The sequence below is a fragment of the Filicampus tigris genome, chromosome 2 (assembly GCF_054856515.1).
Source record: "Filicampus tigris isolate MCC_2025a chromosome 2, RoL_Ftig_1.0, whole genome shotgun sequence".
NCBI lineage: Eukaryota > Metazoa > Chordata > Actinopteri > Syngnathiformes > Syngnathidae > Filicampus > Filicampus tigris.
The window spans coordinates 7,478,604-7,500,142 of record NC_141218.1 but is presented as its reverse complement, the minus strand read 5'-3'; the positions used below and the strand labels follow the sequence as shown (position 1 = coordinate 7,500,142).

Sequence of the window (21,539 nt, the reverse complement as noted above, 5' to 3'; positions counted from 1 at the left end):
AAACGTGATGTGTTGTAGAAAAGGCGAGGGCAGGTTCTGAATCTGAATCTAAAAAATCATCTGCGTAATGAAAAAATAAAAATGTGTTGTTTGACCACCAAAATGTCTTCTACCTGAAGCAGTCCATGGTCGCCAGTCGGACCTACAGAAATGTTCGAGCGACGGTGCTAGCCTTCGCTAACTTTCAAAGTAAGCGTGAGTTGGGAGAAGGCAGGCGACAAACTTTACGTGTTCCATCCTCTGGCTGGCAGTTGCACACTGTACTAACTCCTCTTCAGCCTGACATTGCACTCTAGCGTCATCTCCTGGAGGCACAGTGAACAGCAACCTATTGGGCACCAACAGCTGTCAATTAAACGCATCTCAAGTGACAAAATATAGAACAGTGGTAGCTTTATTTACAAGCTCCCCAACTTTTTTCAATTACTAGCTGGCACTTGATATATTTTGTGTGTGTTCGAAGCAAAATTTGACATTATATGATAAAATGCAGTGTATTTCGTCATTTAAAAACACAACAGAAAATGTGCTGCTTTTGGCATTTATAGTCTATGCTATAAATGAAGCATAAAGACAGCTAATTTTCAAATCCAAGACATCTCGAGGAGATACATGGGCTGTGTTCTGTGTGCGTTCCTGTATGGACACAAAAGGACGGAAATAGTTTATTTATTTATTTATTTTTTATATAATGCGGTTTGTAGCACTAATCTCCGATGGTTGGTTCCATATGGCAGCAGCTCGTCAGAGCGTTTTGTTGTGTCACGGAATGAATATTCATGAGCCGAGCTTTCATCTTTGGAAAGGAGGTTATTGGCAAGTGTAAATGATTCATGGGTCTCAGCAGGGCGGGGGGCTTGTGGGGCTTGTGGGGGGATTTTGAGTTACAGAACGGCGGAGAGAAATGCGACGTCACGGGCGCTTAAAGTAGGTCAGCCATCATGTTGATATGTCACACCGGAGTCAACCGGTTGCCAATAACAGCACACTCCTATTATTGTCTTTTTTTTTTTTCTTAGAAAAAAAACCCATTAACACTCCCCAAGCCTCCGCCCCACCCCCATTTTTATCTGAAACTGTCTCAATCAAACACAATTCCTTGTGCTTACACCAGTCACATGTAAACTTCACCATCTCAGAAAAGAACTTCTCTCTCGTCCATAGCGTCTATCCTCCAAGGCAGCTCAGAAGTGCTAAAGATGACATCCGTAATGCACTGTTACGGCGAAGCTATTTTTTTATTTCAAGTTGCAGCATCAAACAATCCCACTGGGCCCTCATTGCGTGTGTGTGCGCGTGTGCGTGTGTGGAGGAGGGAAGGTTTTTTCTTTTTTTTTTTTTTTTTTTTTTTATTAATACAAACCAGAGGTTTATTAGTAATGCCAACGCTGCACGTGAAGTGAGGCGAAACAAACGCACCCTCGCGGCTTATTGACCCATCAGGCGAAAGGACTCATGTGAGTGTCTCCTGTCAACACATGCTAGCATCAATTAGTTTGGGCACTTGACTGATTATGGTGGCACTCTACTCGTTTCCATGGTAATGACATTGGATTTTATTTCACCTTGCGAAAGTCCAATTGATCCTCGGCCGAAAACTTGCAAAGCCGCAAGCGCTGGAGTTGGTAAGCGGGGGCTGCATGGTTGAATGGTCCCTTGACAAAGCAAATGTCAACTCTATAAACTTTACAAAACAAACAACAATGACATAATTGATAAGATTATAAAGAATTAAACAGTTCTTTTTTTGTCTCACTTCATTCACTTCAGTAGAAACTGTGCTGCTCCTTCGGGTGTGTGCACCTTCCACCTCGGGGCAGTATAATACAGATGTAAAGACACCCACAGAAGAAGACTTTCACAACGGATTCAGTAAGCCGCACAATAGTATTTTAATTGTTATTTATTATTATGTTTTTGCACAAGATAATAAACATACATGTGTAAGCTTAATAGTATTGGTCTATAATAGATACTACCAACACATGCTTGATGTGTGTGTGTGGGGGGGGGGGGGGTGCGTGTGTGCGTTTACTTTTGCTGGTCCATACAGTGTTTACACAGGGCCCGCTCTCGCGCACGTACGTGAATGTTGTGCGACACACTCGAGGTGTGCCGTGTCGTGTTGTGTTGTGGGTTTGTTACGTCACTCGAGGGCTCGTTAATCTGTCCGAGCAAGACAGCTGGCAGTCTGCGTCCAGCAATGTCCAACACGGGTGACATGTGTGCAGCAGTTGTTCTGCATGCTTATGTATTTATTCACACATGCACCCCCCCACCCCCCCACACACACACATACACATCTCAAAACACATCTCTTTATGGATACATGATCTATCCACATGTAGACTATATAAAACGAAATTTATTTAAATTAACACCTACTTTACAATTACTGTATTTAAAGTGTGCATACATTTTGGGGGACAACCTGTATACTGTATATACTGTATACAATACATGTATACATGTATGTATGCAGGCCTGTATACTTTATATACGATATACATTATACTTGCACCGTTTTAGCTCAATTGTTATTCTTTTTTCAGATTTTAAAAGACCCATTTGAATAATGGTCCTGTTCTCAAAGCAACATTCGACTACACATTTTTTTTTCTCACATTTCAATTTTTTTAATGTATGAATATCTCGAGTCTGGTACTTGTCCAACATTTTTATTGTCAGTTTTACAATTTTTTTCCCCATTTTCAGTGCTGCCAACTGAATGAAAAAAAATAAAAAAAAATAAATGCAATTAAAATTTAAAGTAGCCAAGGCAAAGCACATTTAAAAGATCTTCATGAATATACAAAATGTTATACAGGCTTATAATAAATTCTCCAATTTCTTTATGTGGTTTAATGTCATATATTATATAACGATAGTCTATCTGCGTGCTAAACAAGGCTGGACTGTACCAATGTGGGGCTGAAAATAAGGGGGTGGGGGGTCCTCAGGACGCGTAAACCCTCTTTATACTCCCACGCGCGGGCACGTCACGCAGTGCGCATGCACGCGCTTACCTCTGCCGAACTATACAATAAACCCACTGTGAGCTCTTTGTGGTGCATGTGAGGACATAGAACTTGCAACCCCCAACTGAGTCCTTTCCTTGTCGCCTTTTGATTGACGGGCTCAGCCAGCCCCGCCCCCTCCCCCTTGTGCAGAACTCCGCTCGGAGAGGCAAAAAAAACACAAGCGGACCGGAGCGAAAACGCGGACACATACGAGCTGGGACCCATTCGATCGGCACCAGAACCCGTGTGGAGCTCGTTGGCCCGACTTGGACTTGTTGTGAGCCGTTTCCCCATCTTTCGCCGCGCAACCAGGTAACATAACCCGGATGTAGTCAGTGTGATGCTTTGCTTGAATGAGAACAAACTGGACGCGCGCGTGAGATATTTGTAAATATTAATGCATGTCAGTGTACCCCCTCCCCCACGAAACTCTCTTTGTCCAGCTCCCAAGTGTGCATTTATTGACGCGCACACGTGGCATAGTCCCCCCCCCACCCCCAAAGCACCCGCCCCCCATCATGACAGCTGCAAATAGGTCACTATTGACATTCTCCTCTTGCATGAACTTGAACAATTGAAGTAAACATCGTGCACGCGTTAGCAGCATCATTAGATTGAGCTCAGCTTCTACAACACCCCTTTTTTTTGGTGCGGGAATTTTCTTTTTTAGGTTTTCTTGAGATGATGGGTGGTATTTTTGAAAGAAGCAGGGGGGGAAGGGGCGCGGGTGTCCGGTACACACAATGGTCCTCAATGTCAAATGGGGGTGTGTCTCAGTTGTCCACCTTTTCAGAGCTGGCTGGAGGGAAAAAGGAGAAGAAACGCTGCACTTGATTTGAATGAAGGGTCACGTGCACGCACAAGCGCGCGCACAGACTGTTTTTCAGAAAGCGCGTGCACGCACATTCCGTGAGTCATGCCGCATTTGGAGGCTCTCACACACAGGCAGACTCACCCTCTTACCAAGTGCAGGGGGGGAACTTTCTGTTGTTTTCCTTCCAGGCCTGCCAACGTGGTAGACGAAAGAAAAAAAATCTGTGTGGCCTACTTTTGATCTGTACACTGTTTGACCTTCAGATGACCTATGATGTGAGGGGAAGGGGCTGTTTTCTCAAGATAGGGTGGTTGCACCTGCCATGTCTAAAGTCAACAGCAATGGAAGCAGTGAGATTCTGTTTACCCGAGTGCTTCTAATTGTTGGAAGGATATTGGCAAAGAAGCAAAGAATCCTGATCTGTGGCCAGGACCAGTATTAACATTTTCTCCTACAATGTTTGCTCAGCCATTAAGCGGCGATCTCCAAGGAGAGCGTCGCTGGCTTTCATGTGGGCCTTTAACACTTTCATTCTTGACATTAAACCAAACTGCGTGGGCTCGGTTTACTTCCTGCACAGTCCGTTTTGGTGGTTCCTGTAACTTAATCTGTTGTTGTTCAGCATTGCCTCTGTGGATTTGCGGCCTGTGGAAGTCCACACGGGGAAAGTCGTCTCGCTGGTGTCTTGGCTCAGACTTTCTCTCGATATGCACGGACGTATATATGAGTGGATTAACAATGCGGCCATCTTGCATTGCCGCTTGCTGAGCCCGCCTAACTTGTATACATTGATTTCACCGCAGCGTTTTCTCGTTATTTGACAGTGTCCACGGCGAAAATGTCACAGTGTGTGGCATGTGGTTGTACCAATAAGTCTGGGAAAAGCACTACATGCACATTTCATCGGTATGAATGTGATTATCCATTTTCTCTTCTAAGGTATATCTCTGAGTGCTACTCAAATATTTGTCTGCATCATGAAACTCACTGCATCATTCACCATAGCTCGTTCTTTGAGCGGCTGTCATGTCTGACTCCTTATAGAGAACCTGGCATAAAATAAACACTGATGAGTGTTTTTAGGCTAAAACTGAACAGAGGTTGTCAGTAAGAGTGGTAACGTAAGATGGCTGCCCTCTGGCTTCAGCCGCAAGGGGCCAATTCTTAATCCATCATATATAAATTCCTGGCGATATGGCCCATAATTCATATCAAAGTATAAATTGAATCCCTTTGCGGTGCAAGTATTTCTGAATAGTTTATTTTACTGTAAAATGTAAATATTTCATGTTCACGGGCAGAAAGTATCAGATTGATTCTTTTCTTTGCACAAAGTCTACATTTCACATTAGCTTAGCAGTTAGCATGGCTTCTCTAGCTTCTCCTATTTTTTCTCCCCTTGCTTAGTAGTTAGTACTCGTCGTTCTGTAGTGATAACGCTTGTCATCTTATTTGCCGCCGCGGAGGCGAGGATTAGTTGCTTAGAGGAGAGGAAGGATAGCGTTTAGCTCCACCACCTAGCAAACTGCAGCTTGTAGCTGGCGCGTAGAAGATATGCCTGAAGTGGAGCAAGTTAGCTTTTTGCCCAGCATTCCCCCGTTGCGCTAGCAACCGGGAAAGCAGGGAGGATAGACCATTCGACGTGGATGCGCCAATTAAAATGAATAAATAAAAATGAACGAATAAATATAGAAGAATGGCTGTTCTATTTTGACACAGAGGCAGTTGCGGTTGCATTATCAACAAGAGTTATTGTCGTTCTCTACCAAAAGACAAATGTTTACTTTCTCCCGTATACACCGTATAAACTGCGCACCCCTAGTGAGTGAGAACATGTTTATGTATGTGAGAGCGACGGGCCTGGAGGGGCGGGGGTGGGGCAGGTTGGCTTGGGGCGCTCAGCGCTTCTGCCGCTGGCTGGCGTCCAGATGCTAGCGGGCCACAAAGCTGCTCTGTTCTCAGTCCTAACTGCCTATTAATAGTGCCATTTCCTGCACCTTTCTCTCGAATGCCCCGATTGTGCATCGGCCGGTGGGACATTGGTAGTTTCCGAAAATAAACCCGTTGGCTTCCTGCTGGCAAATCCAATCCATTGAGCCGTTATCGATTCCTTGCCACGGTGTCACACATCTCTTAGCAAGCAACGTGGGTTGGCGCCATGTTGCCAAACATTACCGGCCCCGTATTGGTTTTCCGTGCGCAAGAAAATCAACAAGCGCTGTTTTTTTCAAGGGCCATCCTGTGTTTGACTGCTTTTACTCTCTTGCCAGTGTGTTCTGGAAAATCGGTCAGAGTGTCCCTGTACCAAACCGTGGAAAGGGGCATGAGGGCTCTCCTCAGCGGAAGCGCTCACTGCCTCTGCCATGATCGGAGCGTTAGGCCGATTAAAATGTGACAGGATGTAAGGGGGAGCAGATTAGACAGAAGAGCTGCGTTATCAGTGTGCTCATATGACCACCATCTTGCGCGTCTGGCTGGACATCTTCATACCTTGCACGTCTGCGAGTGCAATTCATGATATGTACGATTTAGCAGACATTTAGCTAAAGCCGCTCCAAACACGGTAAAATCAACTATCCAAATCATGTGCTCTTAGCGTGCGTGTATGATAACATGCACATGTCTTTAGAGGGAGCTTCTTCATTCCCAAAAATATTTTCTTCTCGTGTCTGCTGACGCTAATCACTAATTGACTTTCATGAGTCGCCACAGGAGCTCTGCGACACGTACTGTGTGTGTGTGTTTAGCGGCACATTTTGACGTTTTGGTGTCTTCTGCTCGGCCAGGACGAATCGCCATGACAACGGAGATGCAAGAGATCACCATCACGGAGGACAAGCCGCTGCTCACTGGTCAGGCTGACTCCAGCAAGGTCAGAGAGGACGCACGCACGCACACACACACACACACACACACGTCGTGCGCACACTGTACACGCCGCGTGGCATTTCAGTAAGCTGCCACGCTTTTGTGTGTTATCATCCTAGAGCACAGTAAGTGTCTGTGTGTGTGGGGGGGGGGGTGTTTGACGCACACAAATGTGCTGCAGTGCTGGCTGGCTGTGATGCAGCCGGTTTGACGTCAAAGCCCTGGGGGGGGTTTGGGCGGGCGGCGGGGGGGCTCTTCGGTTTTGCTCCTGCTGATGTTGCTTTGTAACCTCTTGCTACTGACCCCCGGTGGCAAAAGGTGGAAGTACACGCACACGCAGTCTCACCAGTCAGAATATAGCAGTGGCTTGCCCATTTGTTCCGAGGTCACACTGGTGACTCGAACAATTCGTATCTCACATTGTCTTTCCCGGATGAAATGAATGGAAATGGATTAACATGGGGCTGCGTAATTAATTGAAATTCAATAACGATTATTGCACTCCACGATTACAAAATTGGCGTAATCGTAAAAATAAAAGATTGTTAATATGCATTTATATCCAACGCACTATGTTTGTTTACACACAAGGAAATCTTACTTGAATTCCATGACATTTTCCATGTGTAACTTTTAAAAATTTTTTCTAATAACTCATTTTATAAATGTTGTTTGGAACTTACATAATTGTAGTGCTTCAAAGAAATGTATTTGTCTTTATATTATTTGCATATAAACATTTTCTTGTTTTGTACCAAAATGACCGTTTGAATAATCGTGATTTCAATTATTTCCAAAATAATCGTGATTAATATTTTATTCATAATCGAGCAGCCCTACCAAGACTGCTTTCATACTGTTTATGGAAAAAAAAACAGCAATATAACTAAATAGAGTGTAAAGAATTAATGTGTGAATAATGATCATTTCATTGTGTAGCATCTCCTGGTCAGCTCACCTTGGCCACCAGGGTGCAGCATTATACAGATGTACAAGCACAAGAAGAAGAGTTTCACAAATAAGTTCCTCAGTAAGCTGCGGTAATGTTTGCCAATAACACCACAACATGTTTCTCGTTTCGTTTGACGGTCTGTGGCGTTTTGCATTGTGTGTTAGCATTAAGCTAGCATGTTCTGTGTACGGCAAACCTTTGTGATCATTTCAAAGACACGACATCGACCTTACTTTTGTCTTTCTGCGATTTCCAGCAGGATGTTGAGCTGGCAGCCAGGATCCTCCTGGACCAGGGCCAGGTGGGAATTCGACACGCCGTGATCATAACGTGCGACAGGGTAGCAAGGATGAACATGAACTCTTGTGCGTCCGTTTTCAGGAGCACAGCGTGGAGACTCCTCACGGCGTCCTGCACGTGACGCTGCACGGCACGCGGAACAGCCGCCGGCCCGCCATCCTCACCTTCCACGACGTCGGCCTGGATAGTGCGTGGCCCCCTTGTTGCCGCTGTTGTCCGTTTCTTGGCCGCACAACACTCTTCACGCTTCTCTGTGCCGTTGGCAGGCAAGAGCTGCTTCCTGCCGTTATTCAAGTTTGAGGAGATGCAAGAGATCGTCAAGAATTTTACGCTGATCCACATCGACGCTCCGGGCCAAGAGGACGGGGCGGCTGTTTACCCCGCCGGGTGAGCTCACTTTCCGTCATTGTCCTCATGTGAAGCTCTTTTGTGATCCGGTTCTGATTGATTTCCTGTTTGGCTGACGAATCTTCATTTTCAATTTTGAGATCCGCATAATAAATGTCATCAAATGACTTTCACAAAGATCCTCTATTTATCAACAGCTACCAGTACCCATCCATGGAGACCATCGCGGAGATGATCCCTGCAGTCCTGCAGTTCTTCAAGTAAGTCCAAAAACTAGCATAGCGCGCCGCGGCTAGCTCGCTAAAGTGTCAACGCGTTAACGTAGGCCTCGTGTCCTACAGCTTCCGTACCGTGATCGGAGTTGGCGTGGGCGCCGGGGCGTACATCTTGAGCAAATTCACGGTGAGCGTTGACGGTCGGTCGCCTTTAAAGGGACGTGGCATGATTCTTTTTTTTTTTTTGTATCCGTGCGCAGCTTGCTAACCCAGATTCTGTGGAGGGTTTGGTGCTGGTCAACATCGACACAAACGCCCGAGGGTGGATGGACTGGGCGGCTCAAAAGGTAAGAGGACACACATGATGGAAGGTTGGTGTTGTTTCGCTCCGGGTTGGCAGATGTGATGTGAACTATTCAATAAATGTCTGCAGCTCAGCTCTGTGACGTCTTCGCTCACCGAACAGATCATGTCGCACCTCTTCAGCCAGGTGCGTCCCATTCAGAAACACATGCACACACACTCACGCACTCATTTGCAAACAGCCCGTCCGTATGAATGTTTGATTTACAAATCTGTGATTCATTGATATGTTCTGTTAGATTAGGCGTCTTTTGTCTTGAGCTAGGCTGTTGTTTCGCTGTGACTTCTCTCTTGCTTGGCCTTCCCGATCTATAGCACTTGAATCCGTTTAAGGCTGTGGAGACACACACACATTGGCGCATGGGCTAGGCGAAGTATATAAACCCCTAACAATAATCATTGAAACTGGGATTTTGCTAACCAAATGTCCTAAATAACCGTGAAATGGACACTTGTCTGCCGTTCACATACTTACTTAAAGAGAAGTCAACCCAAATGTATTTTTTTCAAGAATGTGTTCTATGCAAGCCCATTAGTTGAAACAGGGCATTCTGATAAATATTGCGTTTGTGGAATAAGAGTTAATCCACCCATTTTTAGCCATCTATGGGGGCGGCCATTTTGTCACTTCTGTCGATTGAAAATGACATCACAACGGCACAGGGCTCAGGTAACAACCAATCAGGACTGACCTGTTTTCTGAAGCTGAGCCGTGATTAGTCGTTACCTGAGCCCTGTGTAGTTGTGATGTCATTTTCAGTTGAAAGAAGTGACAAAATGGCCGCCCCCCTGAGATGCCTAAAAAGGGGTGGATTTTGCTACTTAACTTAGATTCCACAAACGCAGTATTAATCAGAATGTTGTGTTTCAACTATTGGGCCTGCTCGGAACATACTCTTGAAAAAAATGTGTGTTGGGTTTAATAAATGGTGACTTTAATATCACCCCCCCCCTCCGACTTGAGCCATGGTGGGGGCCTCAAGTGCCTGTGATTGTGGCCCACGTCTTTTTCATCTCTGACATGATAACCTTGATTTCCGTCATTGTGATTTTTTTTGATTTTTTTTAATTTTTGGGGCCTTCTCTCACAACTCCAAATTGGCGGGTACGCACGTATCATGCACGCGACTGTGAACCGTCTCAGGAGGAGCTGTCATCCAACACAGATGTGGTGCAGTCCCACAGAGAGCGCATCAACAAAGCGCCTCACCTGCTCAACATAGAACTCTTCTGGAAAACCTACAACAGGTCATCTCACACACACACAAAAAAAGTCAAGCCAAATGGCACCCACGGCAATCACATCTTCTTTATCTCTACAGCCGCAGGGATTTGAACCTGGACCGCAGTAGCACCTTCAAGTACCGTCTTTATTTATTGACATAATGGAAGTCATCCGATTTGTCCGGATGATGATGATGATGAATGTTTTCTCTGTGTGTGGCCGCTCAGGTGTCCCGTCATGTTGGTGGTGGGCGACCAAGCGCCGTACGAGGACGCCGCCGTAAGTGTAGCGAGCGGCACGCCGCGTTCTCGACCTGTTGGCGCTTCTCATGGTTGTTTGTCACTCGACAGGTGGAATGCAACAGCAAACTGGACCCCACCACCACCTCCTTCCTCAAGGTGACTTTCTGGCTTTCCTTCTCTCCCGCCATCGTTATCATGACAATTTTTCAAACCGTCCCTTATTTCCTCAGATGGCGGACGCCGGCGGCCTCCCACAGCTCACTCAGGTAAACGAAAGCAAATTCAAAAATATCACCACAGTTGGTGCCTTGAGATGAGATTTTCCATGCTCCTAACTCAAAACACTTGTGTCTCAAATCATCTTCCCCCATTGAAATGAATGGAAAGGGCATGATCCGTTCCACCCCACCCACCCCCCAAAAACACAAATTTTTGTAGCACTCTGTAATCTTGTACTTTATAAAAACAGAATAATAACATAATTAAGGCAAGGCAAGGCAGCTTTATTTATATAAACCATTTCACACAGAAGGTAACTCACTGTGCTTCACTTCATTAAAAGTACAACATTTAAAAGCAAAGAAATGAAAAATAGCTTACTAAAAGTGCGTACACGGAAATTGATTTTTTAAAAAACTTTAAAAGACCTTAATCACAAGTATGAGGAAAAGCAACGCCGTCCACCTGGATTTAAAAGCATTTCTATCGGCAATTTATTGTGCGCCGCATAACAGCTTAATACTGCTCCACCATGTTTGCTTGGAACTCTGAGCTAATCGACCCGGGTCTGCAGACTTCAGGAAAAACAATACTGTACTGTATACGCTTGTGACTATCGTTACTAGATATTACCTGTTTAAAGAGGAAATCAACCCAAGCATTTTTTTTTCAAGAATATGTTCCCAGCAGGCCCACTTGTTGAAACACAGCATTGTGATTAATATTGCGTTTGTGGAATATGAATTAAGCAGCAAAATGCACTCGTTTTTAGCCATCTCAGGTCGCGGCCAAATTTTTTCATTTCTGTCGACTGAAAATGACATCACAGTTGCTCAGGGCTCAGGTAACGACCAATCACGGCTGACCTGTTTTCTCAAGCTGAGCCGTGATTGGTCGTTGTGAGCAGTTGTGATGTCATTTTCAACAGAAGTGACAAAATGGCCGCCCCCTGAGATGGCTAAAAATGGGTGGATTATTTCTTATTCCACAAACCCAATATTTAAAGGAATGCCTTGTTTCAACGAGTGGGTTTGCATAGAACATATTCTTGAAAAAAAATATGTTTGGCTTACTTCCGCTTTAAATGTGCTGCCCCGCTATTCGTGTTCAAATATCTATTGCTTCTAAAACCACGACTATCGATTCTAACCGTTATAATGTCAATAATGTTTTGCATTGTTTCTCAGCAAGCTAAGCGGACTTTCCCAAGAAAAAAAAAAACCATGTGGTTGTTTTTAAATACATGTGTAATTATCTGGCTTCTGTTTTTGTTTTGGAGAAAGCTCCAGCTGGGCGTGGCATTACACAGCTCGAAGCCTTTTTCCTGATGAATTGTTGGCTTTTTGCCAAAGTGCTTTGACTTCATTGCCACCATACAGCGCTCGCAATCATCTGAATGACAGCTCGTATCCGCAAAAAGTCGTATCACTCGCATCTCAAGGCACCCCTGTACGTCCTGTTCCGACAATGACAGAAACATGCGCACTTGATGGTCAAATCTTTGCCTTTGCAGCCCGCAAAACTGACCGAGGCGTTCAAGTACTTCATCCAGGGAATGGGCTACAGTAAGTGAGCGCCCCGCGTTTCCTTTCCGACTGCGTGCGCCACGTGCGCGCTCTAACCCGGCCGCCCGCCCGCCCACCCGGCGTCTGTCCCCACAGTGGCTTCATCTTGCATGACCCGCCTGTCCCGCTCACGCACCACCTCGCTGTCGTCTTCGTACTCCATGGAAGGATCTCGCTCGCGCTCGCGCACGCTGTCCCAGGGCTCGCAGGGGGGGCAGATGCCGCCCAGCCCCTCACAGACCATGGAGGTGTCCTGCTGAAGAGAAGGCGGGCGCGGACGGGGGGGGAAGAAAACCGAGAGATGGAAAAAGGTCGAGACCGACGGGTTCCCATCATTGTCACCGCACCTCCCGTCATTCCCCAGCCAGGCAGGAAAACAAATTGCAACCGGAAAAGGGGGGAGCATCTGTCGTCCAAATCCTCGCATCCCCGCTGTCCAAAAGGAAAGAAAAGATTCTTTGTGAATAGAGGGAGGTGGGCACAACATGGCGCCCCTAGCTCTGTTGTTAGCCCTTCCATTTAGCACAAGTGTGTGGTCGCTAGAGGCCCTAACTCATAGTAATAGTCCTAAAAAGAAGCTGACAACTGATGTGTTGTACACAAAAGGTAGCCTATAGCAGAGATCATGTGTCTTGACAACTTTCCGAGCTACTTTTTACTTTTCGACTCCTTAGCCCATTTTACGTTAGCATATTCGTACTGTTGTCAGGTTGTTACGTCTTCCAGCCTCGTTTGCCGTTTTGTGTTACCATCCGAGGAGGCGGACGGGGAGATTTTCTTTCTTTTTTTTTTTTTTTTTTTTTTCTTATTTGTATTTTTTTTTTTTTTTAAGGGGGGCTTTTTAAGGCTGCTCGTTCGTCCAATGACTACTCGTAACATTGCGAGTGCACGCGGTGTCAGGCGGCAAACGCGAGGACGCCGGTCGCTCGACAAGTGCTTCCAGTCCCCCGCACTGTGTCCAGGATGCGCGGTGACGTCGCTACGTAGCGCGCTAGCGCGTTCACAAGGGATCACTGTGTTATCTATTGGGTTTTAAACTCTCTAAACCTCAGATACCTCTTAACTAAACCCAGCCGCCATACTTGAGTTTACGTGTGCTCAAAGCGACTCCACACAACCGCCATGTTGTTAGGAAAGTGCTGTACCGCTAACATGTCACTGCCAGCAATGCGATGAGACACTTTAAAAAAGTGAGCGATCGTCAGTTTGTATTCTAGATTGGTTCTACGTTTGAATCCTCGCTCACATGCAACTGGAGTCAAAATATCTGCAATTTTGTGAACCTTCCAAAAAAAAAAAAATGATCAAGGAAGAAGCACACGTCGTGTAAACGAAAGCTAAAGCACTGCCAGGAGGTCCGTTAGTCGTGTTTATGTCATACGTACAGGGACTGAGCCTGACACACAATTTGTGTTGGCAATAAAAGTATGCTTTGAAGAAGAAATACGATGTCAGCCAAAATGGAGGCAGAGGAAGTCAAGAATAAAAGGGAACATGAGCAGCTCTCACATGATGATACAAAAAATGGATGTGTGGCATTTTGTCCATTTTCTTTCCGAGTTGTGCGTCTCATCTTTGCGTGGATCTTTCCCCAAATGCTCACGTTTAGTCCATTGTGTACGTATTTCACTTGTAACTTTATTATTTTTTTTTTTTTGCGTTAGGCAAAGTCATGTAATAAACTTTGAAAAGAAAATGCAATCCCATTTACTTGTGTGACAAAAATAAGTGTGTAACATAAAGAGACGTGAATAAAAACTTACAAAAAAAAAACATCTTGCGTCTTTGAAATGTTTTTTGCCAACACAATTCAGTTCAAATTGTGAAGCCATTGACCTGCCACAGCAACGTGTTCATGTGCAATGATTTGACCCTTATCCTATAAAGTTTGTTTTTATGTTAAATTCAATTTTAAGTTTGGGTGGAGGTGGGTCATTACGAAAGAGCAGCAGGGCAAGGACAACCGGTCGGTTTGCATTGTGATCTTGCAGAATTCTTGCTTGCTTGGTGTCAAGGAGGAGGCAGACACCTGTGTCAAGTCAACTTAGTTAGACACAAACCGGATATGCGTCACTAAACTTTAATTTGCACAACACAAAAAATAGAACATCTCGAGAGCTGCAGACTGGGGGGGGGAAAGAAGTGCCTCATCTTGATGTTGTCACTTTCTAAAGATGAATGAAACGAGCACAATAACACCTGTTAGGAAACCTTTTTATCTTCTCTCCTGGATCGGACCGTTACTCTGAAAGTCACATAGCGGATGTCGCGCCTTCCAAGTGGAGACTTGACACAGGTGCGCTCAGCAGCTGGATGGTAATGAGCACAAACACCCGAAGAAACGAGCAAAAAGCGAGCAAAAAGGCATCATGAGTGCCGTTATGAGCGCGGTAAGTTGCGCACAACATGACACAAACTCTACGGCTTACTTTCATTCTTTATGTTGGAGTTTGAGCTGTTTTCAATGTTGTTCAAATTAGGAGGCTCAGGAGGGGGCGAAGGACAAGCGAGGGGAGAGCGACACCATCCAAAGACAACCCGTAAATCTTATTTTTATTTTTAAGATTGTTGTCATCCATCTTATTGTACCGATGAAGCATGCCACTGAAGGCGTGCGTTTTGCATTGTCATGCACCTTATCAAGTGACACCAACTTGCGCTAGTCACCGTACCTAGCTCCAATTATAGCTTCTCATTTCTGAACTGATTTTGCTCTTTTATTTGCTATCATGCATACACTCTAAAAACAGTTGGGTTAAAAATAACACAATTCTGGGTCAAATGTGGACCAATACACAAATTTGGTCAATTTGACCCACTTTCTTGCATTGTCTTGTACAAAACAACCCAAAAAATGGGCTGTTTTGTACAAAACTACCAATGTTTTGCATTGTTTTCTCCAAAAACAACCAAGAAAGTTGGGTCAAATTGACCCAAGTTGTGGATCGGTCCATTTTTGACACAAACCTGTGTTATTTTTAACCCAACCGTTTTTAGAGTGTAGGCTACTTTTCATAGACATCAATGAGCAAAGATAAACTAATTTGGTACACATAGCACATTATTACTATTATTTTTTTTATTTTAACACAATATAAAATAGAGAGGCCTTATACAGCAGCTGTGGTCGGTCTGGCATGTAGTATGGGAAGTATTGTACTACTGGTAATCTGGGAAGTTAGTTCCTAATAGTTATTGAGCCCAGGCATCAATTTTACATTGGAACATTCCCTCATGAAGTAGGAATATGTGTGTTGTAAGTGATGACGATGATTTTGGTTCGCTTTGACTTCCTGTGTTGTGTCAATTGCAACAGTTGGACACAAAGGTTTAATTGTACCCTCGGCCGTCTCACAGGAAAGCATTTAAGACAATGGAAAGTAAAACCAAAACAAAAATCCAAATGAAATAAAAATGCTGTACTTATTGATTCAATTAAAATGTACATAAATGCAGTTTATGAGAGAGAGAGGGTGTGCATGTATGTGATTGTTAAAGCCACTGTCACATTATTTGGTTTGAACATTTAATTGAGTGATTATTTTGTTTACCACTAGCGAGAGACTGCCTGCTCTATAGTTTCGGAGAAGTAAACAACAAACTGTCAAATGATGCAACGTGACCTGATTTGCTTGGCACTGCCATTATTGTCTATGACCGGTTTACTAGTAAAGCGAGTCATCGTCTTTGCAGAGTATTGTGGTGCTACAGAACATGCTGAAGAAAATTCCTCAAAGCCCGTTCCTCAATCAGCAACAGGTACTTATCACTTTGCCACCGTCCCGTTTTCTGCGACGGCAGGACTTAATCGTCTCGTCTGTCTCCCTCAGACCGTCATTCCGTCGCCCTCAGACTCCAGCGGGCTGCCTGCGTACGTCTCAAGAAGCAACCGAGTGAGAGAAGCTTTTAAAGTGACACTGCTAATTTGGGGCAAGCAATGGACTCCGTTCATTTATTTATTTATTTATTTATTTTATAGGACACTTTGGCGGATGTGACCGCCGACAGCGAGCTGACACAGGTGAGGTCAAAATTTTTTTGTTGGGCTGATTGCGTCCGCCAGTCGATCACACACCCTTTTTTTTTTTTTTTTTTTTTTTTTTTTCCGGGTTTCACCTTTACTCTCACTCTGTGTTGTGCACAACCAGTTTGCATGTTTCTTTTGTTAACATGTAACTTTCCTGTTACGGAATGGAGCTCACCGGTCGAGCCCACAGGTGACGTTTATAGAAACCCCCCCCCCCCCCCCCCCAAACACACACACACACACACACCTTCACTTGTGGGATGAACACGGGGGCGGAGCCATGGGTGGGCCCTGGTGTGCACAGGCCCACCCAGAATGACAGACTGCCCACCCAGTGAGATTCATGAAAAACGATATATTTCAAAATGATTACTAAATGATTTTTTAAATTAGCGTTTTGTTTTGTTTTTTTATTTATTTTATTCGATATTAAGAATGGAATAATTGTGGTTGTCTCTGGAAGATCCGTACTTCATATTATTCAGTTTGTCATTTTATTTTAATATACGATGCGTCGAGACGGGAGGATTGTACTCGGTGAGAGAAATATTCAGGCCCACCCTGATTTTCCGGGCCCACCCATTTGTCACGTTCTGGCTCCGCCATTGGATGATCCAATTTAACATACTTTTCTCTTTTTCCCTGCAGCCTTTGGCCAGCAGTAACCCTTTTTATTCCAATTACTTGGTATGGACCGGCAGCATTCTTTCTTTATCAGTTTCTCGACAGCGGCTGACTTCTTTTTTTTTTTTTTTTTCTTTTTTTTTTTTTTCTGCAATCGTCACGTTAGGAATCTGGGAACAAGGACGACGGCGGTGAGGATTTTGGACGGAAACTGTGGCAGCAAGCGCGGGCGGATAGCAACGTCGTTCCTCTGCCTGAATTCCAGCGTTCTCCTTTGGATTGGCAGGAAACTGGAGCCACAGTGTCGGACAGCTTTTTGAAATCCCAAAGCGGGCCTGCTGGTGGGCAATATCACAACGCAACCCTGAGCTCAGCAGAAAGCCATCCCGAGAACCTCTTCAAGAACTTGCATTCAAAGAGCTCCAGCCTGCAGGACCTTTTACAAGCTTCTCAAGAGGATTTTAGCCTCGAGACACCTTCCGGCAGAGTCTTGGATGAGCCTCAAAGTGTTTTGCCATTTCGGCCTTCTTCCAGCACAGCACAGGATCCGTTGGGCTCTCCGAGGGATCCAACGGGGAATCCGTTTTATCCTTCCTCAACCGTTGCATCGCGTTTGTTTCGGGCAAATGGAAGAAAATCCTCACATGACGAGGACCTTGCTTATTCCGGATTATCCGGATCCGATGCGGACGTATTCTCCCCTTCTTCGAATGTCTCCAGCCCGATAGTAAAAGAGCTGTTCAGAGACGATGGCGGCGCAAGCGACCCGTTTGTTGCAAAGACGCCCAACAGCAAGGACGTTTTCGGAACGCTTGCCGGGAGCGGCTTGGCCAAATCGACGTCGGACCTCTCGGAGTGGACCGTCCGATCGATGTATTCCGACGCACCACGCGACGTTGTGCTCACCACTCCTCAAGGAAGCAAACACGGGATCCTCCAGCCAACTCCCTTCAATCAGGCCCGCAATCTGATCCCGTCGCCGGGCTCGTCCCCGACCGAGTTCAATCATGTGCGTTATCGTTCGCCGTTTGCAATTGGAAGTTATGTTGCCTCTTTCTAAATATCCGCTCCTCGGTCGCCAGATGACGCTCACAAGGCGCCCGCCAAAGCCGCTTCCTCGTTCCAGACCAGGGAAGCCCCGCGTGCCGGAGAAGTCGCCCAAGCCGGCGTACACGGTAAACCGCCTTCGCCTCCGTCAGCAGAACAAGCCGTCTGTCAGTTGCTGAACCGTGACTAACCGTCTTCGGCATGGCAAGGTTGAGCCGGAGCCGAGCGGGCCGCCGAAACCTCCTCCGAAACCAGTCAAAGTGCTCCCCGTTTCAGTCATCGGCGCCACAGCCAAGCCTCAGGTGCGCCGCGTGCTGGCGGGTAGCGGCAGGACGGGATCATGCGCCGGATCAACAGATCGATCCCAGCTGACCTGCCTTTGCGTGTCTTTTAGGACGAGAAAGCGCTCAACCGGGAGGACTGCAACGTCCTTGAGAACATCATGCTGATTGGACAGGTGGGCCCCGGAATGTTGATCGCAGGTTGCGTGAGTTGTTTTTGTCAATGCGATAAGTGGAATGTCTTGACAGGAGAAGTGTGTGGAAGACTGGCCGGAAGACAGTCCTCAGTTGCACCCCGACTTCAAACCAGTAAGCCGACGGCCGTCACACTTTCGCCGCTTTGCACATCTTTGCCCACGTGTTTGTGTTTTTGTCTTCCCAGTCTGGAAAATTTCGACTCCGTCGCGAATCTCTGAAGGTGAGGCGCGACCGTCTTTTTTTTTTTTTTTTTTTGATGCCGCGGAGGAGAGACAAAGGAAGGCAACCAAGCTTGGCCTCTCTTTTCAGGTCTCTGAGGAAGGAGCAACGGGAGAAGATCCGGATTTTGCTGGAGTTCATGTCAAGGTGATACATTACCAATTATGCACTTTCCGATTCCGATTCCGGATATTTGATTTGATTTTATTCTGAAGAAGAATCCGGTTACAGTCATCGAGTTCATTTTCGTTTGCGCAAAGCCCAGGGAAAGTCTGTCCCCCTGCTGGCTGCACCGGAACCCGGCAACCAGAAAGCGCGATCCGGCGGACGCTTCGTAGCGTACGGTCTTCAGGTTTTTCAAAGGCTTCAACGAGAGATAATGACGCTCAATATCCTGAAGTCGAAGCTTGATCACTCTCCGAAGCGCCGAAGCCGAATCCAGCTTTTGTGGATGCCGAGGTCCAGTGCGGTCCCCCGGAGAGACTTTCCCTGGCTTTGCGCAAACGCCTGCTCGAGACGTTTGGTGTTCTCGTTATTCGCGGCATCGGCGGGCCAGAACCGATCCCGTTTCGAGAAACTTTCCACGGATTGCGAAAATTCTGCGACGTGTTGGAGCGGTCAAAAAAAAAAAAACGACCCAAATATTTCTGCCGACCGGAGTTGTGTCTTCCAGCAAAATCGATTCTATCTTGATTGCTTTCCAATGCCGACACTTATTCAGCTCATTGTTTACATCTTTCCCAGAAGAAGGACAGGAAGTTTTTGTTGTTGCCCAGAGGATCCTCAAAGGTACAACAAACGGCTAAAAGTGAGAACGTCGACAGTGTATCCGTGCTTACAAAGATGTTCCTCATTAGGACAAACTGTCTGATGACATGAAGGATGGTCGGAGCTGGACTTTACCTACTCAGGGGAAGCACTCAAAGGTAATCAGCCAGTATAAGTGATGCGAGAAGGAGAATCCTCCCTGTGTCTTCATTTTTGCTTTTGTTGCTCTCAGGATCATTTCTACGACATGAACGTTCCGCCAGTCAAGAGGGAAGATGGAGAGCAAAGTTGGTCCGAGGGCAAAGTAGGACTTCCTTGTACCCTTCCCTTCAAATCTTTTTTTGGTCTTCCGAGTCTGACTCGCCGTAACCTCTTTTTGTTCTGAAGAAAAAGCCTCTGAAGAACAAAGTCAACCAGCTGCTGAGGCGCGCGTCCACCAGCCTCGTCCAGCGACAGCCGGCGACGCCGAGCAAGGTAAACGCCGAGGTGATCGCGCGCCGCGGCGTCAGCTGTGCTCACCGCTTTACGCTTGCCGTCATGCGAACAGGACGACAACTTCCTTAAGAAACGGGCGAACATGAAAGAATCCACCCTGAGATGGCACTCCCAGGTATTGATGTTCCGTGATTGGCAGACAGCCACACCTCGTCGTAGGATGTCAAATACGCTCAGCAAAAATATAAACGCAGCGCTTTGGTCGTTGCTCCCATTTTTTTTTTTTTTTTTTACGATATGAACCCAAAGATCTAAAACTTTTCCCGCCTACACAACGCCACCATTTCTCTCCAACGTTGTTCACAAACCAGTGATAGTGAGCACTTCTCCCGCCCGCAATGAAAAGCCACTCCGAATTATATGAAGAAGATCAGACTTGATCTCTCTCGTGAAATATGGGGTGCAACGCAACTTTTACTCAAATCTGAAGCATTGATGGCAAATAAGAATTCAACTAATTATGTAAAGGCGAAATGGGAATCTGAATTCGGGATGGAAAGCGCAGAACAACAATGGTGTAGGATGTGGAGGGCACATCAGTCGACCACGAGCTCACAATCACGGAGAAGAGTTCTCATGGAAAAATGTCATACGTTTTTTTTTTTTTTTGTAACCCCCAAAATTAAGAATATGTATTCAAAAACGAATCTCAATTGTCGGATAGATTGTGGTGAATTGAATGCAGACCATGCACACATCTTCTGGAAATGTCATAAGATAACTCCTTTTTGGGAGAAAAAAATACATCCTGCAATACAAAAAAATTTAAGGTATAATGTCCCTTTTGACTGTAAAATCTTATACATGAATGACTTTGGTGAAGGATTGATATATGAGGAGGATAAATATCGAGTGAAAATATTATTAGTGGCATGTAAGAAAGCCATAACTAGAAAATGGTGTCATGTAGCACCACCTGACCAGGATCAATAAATGACAATTGTGGAGAAAATCCGTATGATGGAGATACTGACTTTTCGTATGAGACAACAGGGTACTCAAGGAGACCGAAAATGGGAAAAATGGACAATGTATAAAACCGGACTGACAAATGGCGATTGACAAAAGGAAGAAGTTTTTTTCAAATATGTTGAAAAGAAAAATCAAAGTTTAAAAAAAAAAAAAAAAGAAACGCCACTCCGAAAGGTGCAGTTTTATCACACGGAACAATGCCACAGATGTCGCAAGATTTGAGGGCGTGTGCGGTTGGCATGCCGACAGCAGGAATGTCAACCAGAGCTATTGCTCGTGTATGTTCGTTTCTCCACCATAAGCAGTCTCCAAAAGCGTTTCGGAGAATTTGGCAGTACATCCAACCAGCCTCACAACCGCACACCGCGTCCACGCCTCCACATCCAGCATGTTCGCCCCCCAAGATCGTCTGAAACCAGCCACTCGGACAGCTGCCGCAACAATTTGTTAACATAACCAAAGAATTTCTGCACAGACTGTCCGAAACGTCTCGGGGAAGCTCATCGGCGCGCTCGTCGTCCTCTTAGAGGTCCCGACCTCACTCCAGTTCGGCGTCGTAGCCGACTTGAGTGGGCAAATGTTCGCATTCGATGGCGTCTGGCACGTTGGAGAGGTGTTCTCCTCACAGGTGAATCCTGGTTTACACTGTTCAGGGCAGATGGCAGACGACCTGTTTGGCGTGTGGTTTTCTCAACTGAAAACTGTACCTTTCAGACTGACCTTTTTGTCGTGGCCAGTATGGAAGACGTTTGAAAAACTTTGAGTTCATCTCATAAA

The 21,539-nt window shown here is 45.7% G+C and overlaps 2 protein-coding genes across 5 annotated transcripts in view; both read left to right on the top strand.

Moving 5' to 3' along the window:
- Nucleotides 1-3,036: 3,036 nt before the first annotated feature.
- Nucleotides 3,037-13,904, top strand: ndrg2 (NDRG family member 2). Of its 3 annotated transcripts, none has more exons than XM_086022336.1 (16): nucleotides 3,037-3,332; nucleotides 6,621-6,706; nucleotides 7,914-7,955; nucleotides 8,036-8,141; nucleotides 8,221-8,341; nucleotides 8,500-8,562; nucleotides 8,644-8,704; nucleotides 8,778-8,864; nucleotides 8,951-9,007; nucleotides 10,025-10,128; nucleotides 10,203-10,241; nucleotides 10,333-10,384; nucleotides 10,456-10,503; nucleotides 10,578-10,613; nucleotides 12,080-12,131; nucleotides 12,228-13,904. In XM_086022336.1, the coding sequence occupies exons 2-16, from the start codon at nucleotides 6,632-6,634 to the stop codon at nucleotides 12,389-12,391; spliced, it is 1,107 nt and encodes a 368-aa protein (XP_085878462.1). In that variant the 5' UTR covers nucleotides 3,037-3,332; nucleotides 6,621-6,631; the 3' UTR covers nucleotides 12,392-13,904. The 3 variants fall into 3 exon arrangements, with proteins under 3 accessions (XP_085878462.1, XP_085878452.1, XP_085878471.1); XM_086022326.1 differs by having other exon boundaries at nucleotides 3,041-3,332; nucleotides 7,911-7,955; XM_086022345.1 differs by lacking the exon at nucleotides 3,037-3,332 and adding an exon at nucleotides 6,270-6,397.
- A 413-nt stretch (nucleotides 13,905-14,317) lies between these two features.
- LOC147151162 (uncharacterized) overlaps nucleotides 14,318-21,539 on the top strand; it is a 31,245-nt gene continuing 24,023 nt past the window's right edge. The window contains exons 1-18 of one of the 2 annotated variants that reach the window (XM_086014516.1): nucleotides 14,318-14,521; nucleotides 14,612-14,671; nucleotides 15,825-15,890; nucleotides 15,962-16,024; nucleotides 16,111-16,152; nucleotides 16,807-16,845; nucleotides 16,949-17,791; nucleotides 17,865-17,957; nucleotides 18,039-18,131; nucleotides 18,224-18,286; nucleotides 18,360-18,419; nucleotides 18,493-18,528; nucleotides 18,618-18,674; nucleotides 19,272-19,316; nucleotides 19,385-19,453; nucleotides 19,528-19,599; nucleotides 19,683-19,769; nucleotides 19,843-19,905. In XM_086014516.1, the coding sequence (XP_085870642.1) occupies nucleotides 14,501-14,521; nucleotides 14,612-14,671; nucleotides 15,825-15,890; nucleotides 15,962-16,024; nucleotides 16,111-16,152; nucleotides 16,807-16,845; nucleotides 16,949-17,791; nucleotides 17,865-17,957; nucleotides 18,039-18,131; nucleotides 18,224-18,286; nucleotides 18,360-18,419; nucleotides 18,493-18,528; nucleotides 18,618-18,674; nucleotides 19,272-19,316; nucleotides 19,385-19,453; nucleotides 19,528-19,599; nucleotides 19,683-19,769; nucleotides 19,843-19,905 (1,872 nt within the window). In that variant the 5' untranslated portion in view covers nucleotides 14,318-14,500. The remainder of the gene's footprint in view (nucleotides 14,522-14,611; nucleotides 14,672-15,824; nucleotides 15,891-15,961; nucleotides 16,025-16,110; nucleotides 16,153-16,806; nucleotides 16,846-16,948; nucleotides 17,792-17,864; nucleotides 17,958-18,038; nucleotides 18,132-18,223; nucleotides 18,287-18,359; nucleotides 18,420-18,492; nucleotides 18,529-18,617; nucleotides 18,675-19,271; nucleotides 19,317-19,384; nucleotides 19,454-19,527; nucleotides 19,600-19,682; nucleotides 19,770-19,842; nucleotides 19,906-21,539) is intronic. The other variant, XM_086014506.1, reaches the window with a different exon arrangement.